This window comes from Pelobates fuscus, chromosome 11, assembly GCF_036172605.1.
Source record: "Pelobates fuscus isolate aPelFus1 chromosome 11, aPelFus1.pri, whole genome shotgun sequence".
In the NCBI taxonomy this organism is placed as follows: domain Eukaryota; kingdom Metazoa; phylum Chordata; class Amphibia; order Anura; family Pelobatidae; genus Pelobates; species Pelobates fuscus.
In genome coordinates this window covers 24,751,507-24,764,615 of record NC_086327.1, presented here as the reverse complement: position 1 = coordinate 24,764,615, position 13,109 = coordinate 24,751,507, and the positions used below count along the sequence as shown (strand labels likewise).

The 13,109-nt window shown below is 41.2% G+C and overlaps 1 protein-coding gene across 1 annotated transcript in view; it reads right to left on the bottom strand.

Annotated features, from left to right (window-relative positions):
- The window catches only part of LOC134577195 (uncharacterized), a 33,922-nt gene extending 21,178 nt beyond the window's left edge, over positions 1-12,744 (bottom strand). Inside the window, exon 1 of the mRNA XM_063435865.1 lies at positions 11,805-12,744. Coding sequence (XP_063291935.1) covers positions 11,805-12,702 — 898 coding nt within the window. The 5' untranslated portion in view covers positions 12,703-12,744. The remainder of the gene's footprint in view (positions 1-11,804) is intronic.
- Between the last annotated feature and the right edge of the window lie 365 nt (positions 12,745-13,109).

The following is a 13,109-nucleotide window of genomic DNA, read 5'->3' as shown; positions in this document are numbered from 1 at the left end:
TAGTTACACAGAGTGTAGAAAAGATAACATGATGACAGTGTGCATTCTGTGCATGATGACTGTCGTACAGGCTAACAGTGATGACTACAAATCAAAATTAAGAGGGTAGAGAAGCAGGAGCATGCGCACAGAGGGTCTGTCCCCAGTATAAGGACAGTTTCTCAAATATAAGGACACCCGGGAGCTAAGGAGAAGAAAAAAAATTGACTTCACAACACGTTATTCATTTATATAGTCATTTTACAGGCTCCTACATTTTGGAGATCCCCAAAAGATAAATATGTGTCGTAATATTATGAGTCTCACCCCTGGTATGTCCAGAGCTGGTAAATACTACAGAATGTTAAAGTATTTTTTTGCAGTTAGCACGACCTGAATTCTTTCAGGGATAGTCTGAGCGTGAAGCAGGTTACAGTGAATTGTTTGCGATGTACAGATTGTGCCTGTCTGTGATTTGAGTATATGCAGGTTATGACAAAACACTGATCCGGGGTCCAGTTTGATTTTATGATAGTACACTAAGCTTTAAAAAAAATAATGCTTGATCTCAGATGAAACACTTCACATCATTAAAGGCTAAGCAATGTTATCATATAAATTGGTTGGTATTTTTTAGGAAATAGTACACTGTGCACAAGAAACAAATACACCAGGAGCCCTTCCTAGGGAGCAGAATTTCATGTGCCATCTAAATTGATAGCAAAAGCACAGTTAAAAATTTTTTCATTTTCCTTGCCATAGCATTAAAAATAAAATGACGACATCCACGGAGGGACATGAACGCCGATGCCATGCATTGTCAGCCTTGCGCAGAGGTACCATCGGATCGTATTTTGACGGTGTCATTAGGGTTGCACATAGACTTCAAATGGTATCAGTTTATTCCTAAAGGGACACTATAGTCACCATAAAAATAATAAATCACACATGTGCAGTCTCACTGCTCAATTCTCTGCCATTTAGGAGATAAATCCCTTTGTTTATACAGCATTAGTCACACCTCCCTTCATGGGCCATGCACAGCCTTTCTAAACACTTCATGAAATGTGAGATCTAATGTTTACACTTCCTTTATTGCAATGTCTGTTTAATTTATCTCCTACTCAGTTAAGAGCTTGCTAGATCTTTCAGGAGCCTCCTGTGTTTGAAGTTCAATTTACAGAGCAAAGCAGATAATGTTAAAGTAAGTTACATCTGATTGAAAATTAAAAAATAAATGTATGCACACCATATCAGTCACATGCAGGGGATGTGTGGCTAGGGGGGTATAAACAGAAACAAAAGTCAATAAACTCCTAAATGGCAAAGAATTGATCAGTGAGATTCAGAGGCATGATCCATCAAAACTGCTTCATCAAGAGACATTCCTGCAGTCAGCATGCCAATTGCACGCTCCCTCAAAACTTGCGACATCTATGGCATTGTAAAAACAGAGAAGAGTCTGCGGTTAATAACAGAGATAGGAGCAGCAACCCTAAAAAAGGAAATCCCTCAAGACCCTTTGTACAATAGGAAAAAGAAAGAGGCTTTAAGGGCTGCGCTATTAATAGAGGAATAGTACCATAAAACTTCAACTAATTGGTTGAAGTATATAAACAGCAAGTGGTAAAACCTAGGTATAATAGTCTCTATGCAATAATATAAAAAAATATTAGAAATATATAAAAATATAAAAAACAGAGTCCATCCAGATGTTCAGTAAAGATCTACATCAATTAAAAGGGACACCAGAGCATGCAGTAGTGGTTATGGTGCCAAGAGTCTTAGGAACCATCCAACAGTAGTCAAATCATCGATGAATGGTTTAACACTTATCTTGCTGTGTTGGGCGCCTGTGGTGCACTGTCAGCTGACTGCTCTCAGACAATTAGAATTCTCTAAACCTGGTACGAATTGCTATGATAACGCAGAAGTATACATTTCTGCTTTATCATAGCGACGCACATTAGAAGGACCCCAGGTATTCTACACAGCAAGGTAAGTGCCAGATTGTGCGCAAACAGTTTGACTGATTACGATTTCCCAGCACCGAGAATGTTCTAGCACCATAACCACTACAGCATTGTAAATCGCGTATGAGCCTGTACCTATCTCTCTGTACTGTCATAGCTGACATGTGTACTGCTAAGTCAATTGTCTCGGATGCATGCACTTAAATGTGGATTATTTAATAACAATTTACCTCCACCATTGCCAACAATTTGCCTAGCATAATGTCCGATTGACCAGCTAACTCCTACAATGTATCACGGTGTCTTTTCTGTATGACAATTGCACTTTAATGGGTCAATCTAGGCCTCATCGTGCATTCACATTCTCTGTTACCATGACAACTAACCACCTTAAGAGACTGATCTAAATTTTGCGTTCTGGAAGTAGCTTTAGTTTGGATTAAAAAGTCACACTGGGTTTGAAATGAGCAACAGAAGGTTTAATTATTAACATGCCTCCGAAGCTCTGAAACAAATCTCGAGATCTGTATGAAATAGTGCCCAAATGAGCTTAAACAGGATACAGCAAGTGATATCATGCTAATCAGGGATTTTAGGAATATTGGTCTCCTTCCCTCACTGATCTTATACAGAGAAACAAACCCTCCTATGACGGAAAACTGATATTTTCTGCAACCTCCAAAGGGGAGTTGTTTGTTTAGGTGGTGGCATCTGGTAAGAGAAAAGAAAGGTAGATATACGGACGTGGATCTCTACCTCTTTGGTGCATACCAACCAAGTGTCCCTATTTAGAAGGGACAGTCCCTATTTTGGTCCCAAGTTCCTCAGTCCCTCTTTTCTATCCTAATGTCCTTCTTTTTTCATATTGTTGGTGTGTCTGAGTGTATAACAGAACTCCACAGCAATAATACTCCCAGTAACGTGTCTGAGTGTATAACAGAGCTCCACAGCAATAATACTCCCAGTAATGTGTCTGAGTGTATAACAGAACTCCACAGTAATAATACTCCCAGTAATGTGTTTGAGTGTATAACAGAACTCCACAGCAATAATACTCCCAGTAATGTGTCTGTGTGTATAACAGAGCTCCACAGCAATAATACTCCCAGTAATGTGTCTGAGTGTATAACAGAGCTCCACAGTAATAATACTCCCAGTATTGTGTCTGAGTGGATAACAGAGCTCCACAGCAATAATACTTCCAATAATGTGTCTGAGTGTATAACAGAGCTCCACAGCAATAATACTCCCAGTAATGTGTCTGAGTGTATAACAGAGCTCCACAGCAATATTACTTCCAGTAATGTGTCTGAGTGTATAACAGAGCTCCACAGCAATAATACTCCCAGTAATGTGTCTGAGTGTATAACAGAACCCCACAGCAATAATACTTCCAGTAATGTGTCTGAGTGTATAACAGAACTCCACAGCAATAATACTCCCAGTAATGTGTCTGAGTGTATAACAGAGCTCCACAGTAATAATACTCCCAGTATTGTGTCTGAGTGGATAACAGAGCTCCACAGCAATAATACTTCCAGTAATGTGTCTGTGTGTATAACAGAGCTCCACAGCAATAATACTCCCAGTAATGTGTCTGAGTGTATAACAGAGCTCCACAGCAATAATACTTCCAGTAATGTGTCTGAGTGTATAACAGAACCCCACAGCAATAATACTCCCAGTAATGTGTCTGAGTGTATAACAGAGCTCCACAGCAATAATACTCCCAGTAATGTGTCTGAGTGTATAACAGAGCTCCACAGTAATAATACTCCCAGTATTGTGTCTGAGTGGATAACAGAGCTCCACAGCAATAATACTTCCAGTAATATGTCTGTGTGTATAACAGAGCTCCACAGCAATAATACTCCCAGTAATGTGTCTGAGTGTATAACAGAGCTCCACAGTAATAATACTCCCAGTAATGTGTCTGAGTGTATAACAGAGCTCCACAGTAATAATACTTCCAGTAATGTGTCTGAGTGTATAACAGAGCCCTGCAGCAATAATACTCCCAGTAATGTGTCTTTAAACTACTATACATGTGTTTAGAAATCAGTCTGTGTAAATATGATGCATTGTTCTAAATTACATGCTAGTTACATTAATTGCTATTAGTAAGTCACCTAAGATTTTTAAAAATAGCTCCACCCCTTGCACACCACCATACCCCTAAAATAATAGTGCCCCTCTTTGGCGCAGCAGCTGGCTGAAGCCCAGCTTTTGCCAAAAACACTGTTCCTTATTCCATATTAATGTATTTGAATGGGGCAGTCTCATAGCTTGAGCCTTTTTATTTTTTTCAAATTGCTACAGTTTAGACTACGAAGAAGGTAGACAGGCTCTGAGGACCCCCTTACATCACTTACGGAGAGAACTGCAGACCAACCATCTACAAATGAATGGAAGAACCGTGCTTTTTCCATATATATTCTATTAAAGGAGACCCTGTTTATAATTCCTTTCCTTGTATATGATTATATTTAAAACATTTACTAGACAGGCCCACAAGGGAGCGCAGGATGCAAACGATACAATCATCTGATCAGGAAAAAAACAGCTTTATTAAATTCCTCACATACACATTGTGGGGGCGGGGGACAAAATCTGTAAGAAAAATACTATTTTTAAAGCACTGCATCTGCTTATTCTAAAACCGGCTGATGAACGATCATCTCCTTCACTATAAGTACAACTACTACAATTAAAAAGGGAATGTTTTATATATATATATAAACATATATAAACAAACATAATTCTATCTCTCTCTCTCTCTCTCTATATATATATAGATAGATAGATACACATCTGGTATATTTCCTGAATTGTTTTCATTTGCAGGGTCTCAGGCTTAACTTACCAGAGATGTGTTACCTCCTCTACAAATATGGCAATCGCAATGAATGTCCCAGAATGCTCAGTTGTTATTAGCTATTTATTTAGAAGTGTGGGCTAAAAGGCACTTTATAGTCACCCAGACCACTTCATCTCATTGAAGTGGTCTGTATGCAGGATCACTGCACCTCTTAGTCCTGCAATGTAAATTATAAGTGTGATGAAGTGCCCTTCGCCACTTGTGCCAGGTGATCCGTTACATTGGTGGCAAGCGGTGGGATGGCTTTCTAGTGTGAGGAGCCGCATCCTGGAGACACCGAGCAAGCATGGCGCTCTGTTACAGTCAAGCAAAGTTTGACGCTATACTGAAGAAGCGACTGGCTCTCTTTGGACCCAACCCAGCGGAGAAATATGTGCAGTCCATGAGGAAACTACTGACCGAGCAACTGCAGGGGAACGCAGAATGGCGGGCAGAGATGGCAAAGTATTCCGTCCCTTTGCCCCAGCGACAGCGTGTTCTTCAGGGAGAGGAGACAACTAATTTCTCTCCCCAGCAGCAGTGTAAGCTGCAGGGAGAGCAGGCAACCGGCCTCTCTCCCCAGCGACAGAGTATTGTATTGGGAGTGGAGACAAGCGATCTCCCTCCCCAGCAGCAGTATGCATCCCAGGGGACCGAAGGTGTCGTTCTTCCCTCCCAGCAGCAGTGTGTTCTACAGGGAGCAGAGACAATCGGTCTCTTTCCCCAGCAGCAGGACAATGTTATGGGAGTGGAGACGGTCGGTCTCCCACTCCAGCGGCAGCATGTGTTTCAGGGAGAGGAGCACATCACCCTCTCTCCCCAGCGGCAGCTTGCCCTACAAAGGGGAGACCTTATTCTCCCAGATGGTGCAGATGGGGCCGTGGTCTCTGCACCTGAGCTACAGGGATGCTGGACGGCCGGTCCAGATCCCCAACTACCCTCGCAGGAGTACCAGGAGGGGAGTGATGTCTCCCCTCCCCAGCCAAGTTTCGTCCCGGCTACCCCAGCAGAAGCGCTGGCATCGGGGCAGAGCGCAGCTGACCTCTGCCCCCCAAGTTCCCACAGCGTGTTGCCTAGTTCCACCAGAGGAATCACCAGGTGCAGTAACTGTTTGTTGTGGGTGGGCTACTCTTGTACTTGCTTATTGTGGGTGGGTGGATTGACTAACTTAGGCACTGACTGACAGAAGGTCAGATACTTGGTTAGTCTCCCCCCCAAAGGGGAGATATGTGACGAAGTGCCCTTCGTCACTTGTGACAGGTGATCCGTTACAATAAGTATTAGAGACATTGCAATGATTACTTTGCAGCACACATGTTAATCAGTCAGCCATTAGATCCTAACGGATCCTAACGGTTGGTTTAATAATGCTGGACGTCTTCACGCTCTGCATGAGGACATCCACCGTCAGAGCCTAATGTGCTTGCAGTGATTGCTGCGCATGCGCATTAGGCACCCTTGTCGTATGACGTCAGAGAAGATGGATCGCCGACCCAGTACCAAGGGACATTGGCACTGGAATCAGTTAAGTGATTAAAGGGTTTTTAACTCTTTCCATGCTGGATGGAGCTGTTCGCGAGGAAGGACTACAGGTTTGTATTCCTAACACTATGGAAACCCTTCAGGGTTTTGACTGTCCTGCAAATATCATAATATCAGTTACAATATCATTCGTGTTTGACATGTGTTCTCAAGTACAAGTTAGATTTTAGTTAAAAAAATAAAGCAAAAACCAAACCAAGCTTTTTTTTTTTTTTTAGATTTGAAGCATCTCCAAGGTTGTACTGGCATCGAAAGGCACCATATGCAAATGTTGGGAAGTATCTGGTCAGGGCTTTAGGGCCGCACTATATAGAGAGAACTTTTCTATTATTTTTAGATACTTATAGCAATAGTTGCTAAATTTGGTAATGCAACTATTTGTAAACTACATGTTAGGCATCCTGGGAAAGTGCCAAGGAAAATACACTAGAAATGATATCTAGTACCACGTCTAACACTATTAAATGGTCTGTTATATAAAGAATCAGCTTTCCGACATTTTTTAGATTGACGCCTCTAGTCTGGCTTCTTTGCGTTTTGATAAGAATTCTATCCACCGCTTATCAGAATAGTAGCAAGTGGCCTACTTACACTGATAAGCTGAATGAAACCGCTTTTATTGATAGCTTCCATTGTTTAATGTGACCCAATTTCCTTTCAGCCTGTAATACTGAGATGGCTCTCAACAGAAAAGCAACTACAGAGAAGTAACGCTACAGATATAGAGCGAGTTCCAATAATTTAGTTGTGAGAGCACCAATAAAATCGGGAGTCCTGTTGGAGAATTAACAGTAACCCAGGTGTAACAAAAAGAGAGGGGAGTAGATGGGGTTAGGTATGAAATTATGGAAGCCGAGCTCACTTTAGTGTTAGGGTTCACTATAGTGTGAGGGTGTAAGCTCACTATAGTGTTAGGATGTAAGCTCACTATAGTGTTAGGATGTAAGCTCACTATAGTGTAAGAGTGTGAGCTCACTATAGTGTTAGGGTGTAAGCTCATTATAGTGTTGGAGTGTAAGCTCACTATAGTGTAAGGGTGTAAGCTCACTATAGTGTAATGGTGTAAGCTCACTATAGTGTAAGGGTGTAAGCTCACTATAGTGTAAGGGTGTAAGCTCACTATAGTGTTAGGGTGTAAGCTCACTATAGTGTAAGGGTGTAAGCTCACTATAGTGTAAGGGTGTAAGTTAACTATAGTGTAATGGTGTAAGTTCACTATAGTGTAAGGGTGTAAGCTCACTATAGTGTAAGGGTGTAAGCTCACTATAGTGTAAGGGTGTAAGCTCACTATACCGTTAGGGTGTAAGTTCACTATAGTGTAAGGGTGTAAGCTCACTATAGTGTAAGGGTGTAAGTTCACTATAGTGTAAGGGTGTAAGTTCACTATACCATTAGGGTGTAAGCTCACTATAGTGTTGGAGTGTAAGCTCACTATACCGTTAGGGTGTAAGCTCATTATAGTGTTGGAGTGTAAGCTCACTATAGTGTAAGGGTGTAAGTTCACTATAGTGTAAGGGTGTAAGCTCACTATACCATTAGGGTGTAAGCTCACTATAGTGTTGGAGTGTAAGCTCACTATACCGTTAGGGTGTAAGCTCATTATAGTGTTGGAGTGTAAGCTCACTATAGTGTTAGGGTGTAAGCTCACTATAGTGTAAGGGTGTAAGCTCACTATATTGTAAGGGTGTAAGCTCACTATACCATTAGGGTGTAAGCTCACTATAGTGTAAGGGTGTAAGCTCACTATAGTGTAAGGGTGTAAGCTCACTATACCGTTAGGGTGTAAGCTCACTATAGTGTTGGAGTGTAAGCTCACTATACCGTTAGGGTGTAAGCTCACTATAGTGTTGGAGTGTAAGCTCACTATAGTGTTAGGATGTAAGCTCACTATAGTGTAAGGGTGTAAGCTCACTATACCGTTAGGGTGTAAGCTCACTATAGTGTTGGAGTGTAAGCTCACTATAGTGTTAGGGTGTAAGCTCACTATAGTGTTTAGGGTGTGAGCTCACTATAGTGTTGAAGTGTAAGCTCACTATAGTGTTAGGGTGTAAGCTCACTATAGTGTTTAGGGTGTGAGCTCACTATAGTGTTAGGATGTAAGCTCACTATAGTGTAAGGGTGTGAGCTCACTATCGTGTTAGGGTGTGAGCTCACTATAGTGTGAGGGTGTAAGCCCACTATAGTGTTATGGTGTGAGCTCACTATAGTGTGCGGGTGCAAGCTCACTATAGTGTTAAGATAGTAAGTTAGGATAGTAAGTTAGGATGTATAGTGTTAGGATGTAAGCTCACTATAGTGTTAGGATGTAAGCTCACTATAGTGTAAGGGTGTAAGCTCACTATAGTGTGAGGGTGGGAGCTCACTATACTGTTAGGGTGTAAGCTCACTATAGTGTTGGAGTGTAAGCTCACTATAGTGTTAGGGTGTAAGCTCACTATTGTGTTAGGGTGTGAGCTCACTATAGTGTGAGGGTGTAAGCTCACTATAGTGTTAGGATGTAAGCTCACTATAGTGTAAGGGTGTAAGCTCACCATAGTGTGAGGGTGTGAGCTCACTATAGTGTGAGGGTGTAAGCTCACTATAGTGTGAGGGTGTAAGCTCACTATAGGGTGTGGGTGTATGCTCACTATACTGTTAAGGTGTACGCTCACTATAGTGTTGGAGTGTAAGCTCACTATAGTGTTAGAATGTAAGCTCACTATAGTGTAAGGGTGTGAGCTCACTATAGTGTGAGGGTGAATGCTCACTATAGTGTGAGCTCACTATGAAAAAACAGTAGTATACCAACTAACCACAAGTAATAAGTCTGCTAAATTGAAAGGGTCCCAGGTGAACCTCACTAACACCCAAAGTAGAAAACAAACAGCAACAAAGTGGAAACCACATTCAAATAAGCATATAGTTGAAATACAACCTGGAGAATATATCCAAAGTTGGAATATTCTATATGAGAATATAATAAAATCTGGAATGATAAAAAATATATATCATAGCGTAACACAATTGAAATATAATAGTGAAATGTGAAGTAAGTAATGCACTCACAAACGAAAGTATAAATCAGGCCTCTCACCCCCCTGGGGTATATGCAGTATTGGACTTGATAGTAGATCCAAACATAGAAGTGTCTTCAAAGAAATGGATAAAAAGAGCCATACATGGTGAAGTATGTATAAAAATTTATAAAAGATATTTATTGGTTACACTTACAGACATAAAGTAGTGGTAAGCATGTCTCCACTCTCAGTGGAACTGGAAGGCAGTGTAGAGATCACAAGCACAAATCCAATTGGAGCAGCAGAGTACAGGAACAATAAATGAACTGTGAGCTCACTATACTGTTAGGGTGTAAGCTCACTATATTTCACCTCTATAATTCTCCCTTAGTAGATTCCTTTCCCCAATGACCGCAATCTTCAGGAACAGGGCCTTCCCACCAGGAATGAGAGCTAGAGTCTTCAAAGAAATAGAACACACAGGTCTCCAAAGATATATCCACCTATACGTGGACAATCAAATAGTCACATATGAGAGACTCAAAGAACTCTCACCTCTTACTACCAAAGAAGTTAACCGCTATATTCAGTTACATGATTTTGCTACCAAAAAATAAGTATGGCTGAGGCTGCACACCGGCTTACGTTGTTTGAGAAAATAGGCTTTCAAGAGCAGCATCCCAGAGGGCTAATATCCTTACTATATAACCACCTTAGCGTAGAATCAAACGACTAGGGCAACCTCCGACATACCATCCAATAGGAGTCTAATCTAGGGGAGGTATTAGAGGGCACAGATTGGCAGGACATCTGGGAGGTGACTGCCCAGTCTTTCATCTGTGTAACCCTCCAGGAGCAATCATTTAAGACAATGTTTAGATGGTATGCCACCCCAGTGAAATAGTTTCACATGAAGCTAACCCCTACAGACACCTGCTGGCGCTCCTGTGGTGAAAGAGGAAATTATATCCACATGTGGTGGTCCTGCCCCTTAATACAGGCATGCTGGACACAAGTAACACAACTTAGCTCTAAAATAATGCAAAGAAAATTAAACCTAGACCCCTGGGCCTGCCTCCTATCCAAACCCGACCCGAGCAGAAGTTACTCAATATGATATACCTGGCAGATCGTAGGGCCTTGGCGCAGAAGTGGTCGTGCCCTATGGTACCCTCTCTCACATTGGTAACCACCAAAATCAATGATAACTACCTTACAGATAAGCTAACCTCAATGGTCCGCAACCTCAAGAGTCCGCAACAAGATATGGGACCTCTGGGAACGATACAAAGAGGAGGCGGAAGGTTAACCTGGTGCATGGACCCTAGAGGGGTAGACATGTCTGAAACGTATGAGCCTCTCCTGCGCCATGGGTTCTTCTTTTATGGTTTATGTTTAATACCTCTATGAAAATGAATTTTGATTGTGGCATAATGGCAATATGTACTTCATACATATGTCCCGTGCACACCAGACTAAGAATAGCACAGAGTATTGTGACCGAAAGCAAGGAATTGTGCTGGAGGGAATCTATATACCTCCCCAGATTTTGCAAGGTTCCTACTTTGTGTAATTAGCCCCAGGGAAATGTGTTATGTTATAATGAATGTTGCACTTTAAATATGTATATTTGGGCCCTGGGGTGGAGCACTTGGAGAGTATGGTGGGCCAGTGCTCCACTCCACATTTTGGAAGTTGCTTGTAACCTACAGGTGAGAAGTCCAGTTCCAGAGTTTAAATCCTAATTGAACTCACCTGAAAAGGATTGTCAATTACAGGTGCTATTAAGTACTCCCCTGCCAAGGAAGGAGGGAGATTGTGTTTGATTTCTGTGATTGGAAACAGAGAGCTGAAAACCCTGAAACAGTAAGGTTGTTTATGTTTGGAAATGGACAAGCCATCCAACCCAGTTAGCTAATTATTTTGTTTAGTTAGTGCTGAGAAGAGCAAGGATTTTGTTTTATATATTTTGTTACAACCTTTTATACCTTACTGTGCATTTATTTTGGAACCACAATAAAAGAGCAAGTCCTTTTACCTCATCCAGCGTGTGAAGTGTCTCTAAAGCCTGAAAAGACTGTGTGTAACACCCCAATCCCAGTACAAGGTACCAAGGAAAAGGAGTACTTTTGTCACAGTATGTAAACAGCTACCTGTTTTACTATCGCTCAGGAAACAGCAAATGTGCCGGATTGACATGTAACTAAAAGCACTATGTCTATCGCACTTCTTACTGTACTCTGTTTACCCACATGTGAATGTACAATTTATCTTTTGCAAAATAAAGAATTTAAAAAATAAATAAATTATAATTTCTCAAAAAATAAATAAATCAATACTTAATTTAAAGACACATATAATTAAGTTTCATGAAATGTGATAAACTTTGAAACAAGAAGTAAAAACTTGGTGTCAGTTGCCCTTTAATAAAAAATTTAACTCATGCAAAAGGCTTACCTTTGAACCCATAATCAAGCTCACTTTGTGCAGATACTGCAGGCCGATTGGTGCCCTTTTCATGATTCTGTCTCATATTTTCCATTATATCTTTCTGAATTTCATTTACTAGGTTACGGCCTGGGAATAGTACCTGGGTGTCAAGCATTTTAAAGATCTTCTCTGCTACCTCAAAAACAGGAGCAGCCTCTGTCTCCACTTCAGGAAGCTCTGTCTCACTGCTTGACCACGAGGTGGGACGATGGACATTGCCTTCCTGTCCAGATAGTGGGGTCTTTTCCTCATTCTGCACTATGTCTGTGATAGATTCGATGGGCTGGATAGGTGTTTTTGGCCCTCTAGGTTTTAGAGAGATAATGCCATCATTCTGTTGTGATTCAGTTCTTGGTGGTATGGCTGTTGAACAAGAACTGCAATCCTGACCTATATTTCCTTCTGATTTGGATCTATGTTTCTGAAGGTCTAACTCTGCATTATCCTTGTTCTCAGGTTCTTTGGTCAGAAGTCTCCCAATATCAACGGATTTCACCTCTCGATTAAACATTCCCTGGTGATGACTCAGACGGTTTTGGGTTATGATGACTGGATTTGAGTTGCATACACACTTTTGTACCGAAGACTGGACAACTCTTGAGCAGAATGGATTACGACTCAAGTCCTGTTTCTTCAGCAACCTTCGAGACCCTTTACTTAGAAATGTTTCCATCTCTGATTTATGAAACTTGGCGTCCAGCTCTTTCTTAGTTTTCCTTCTTTTAACCTTTGGAATTGTCTTTTTTTCGCCTTCAATAGTTCTCTGATGTCCTCGAAAAGGTATATGTTTTGGTTCTGACCCAGCAGAGCTAGATGTTGGACCTTGAAGGTTGAGGCAGGGCAAATGACTTGTGCACTGATTCATGATGAAAAAGCCAACAACAGAACATCCCCTTTGGCACCTACAGTGTCTTCCTATTATAAAGAGTAGAAAATACAATGAGTACAGGGGAAACTTTTATTAAAAAATAATAATATAATTAAATGATTTAAGCACCACAAGCATATTCCTTGCACTGTTCAATGAACTGACACAACAAACATGTACTTGCTGGCATTAAAGGGACACTCCGGGCACCATAACAACTTCATCAGAGAGGAAGTCCCAGAGGTTGATTAGAACCATTTAACCCCAAAGTCTTGAATCCAGCTAATGATGAATGCCATTTATGAAATTGAATAAGTAATTTGTAGTGTGTTTAACATTCCTGCTTTCAACGGCCCGGTGGTGTTCCAGTATGCGCTCCTTCAAAAGTCTAATCGTACGTCTCA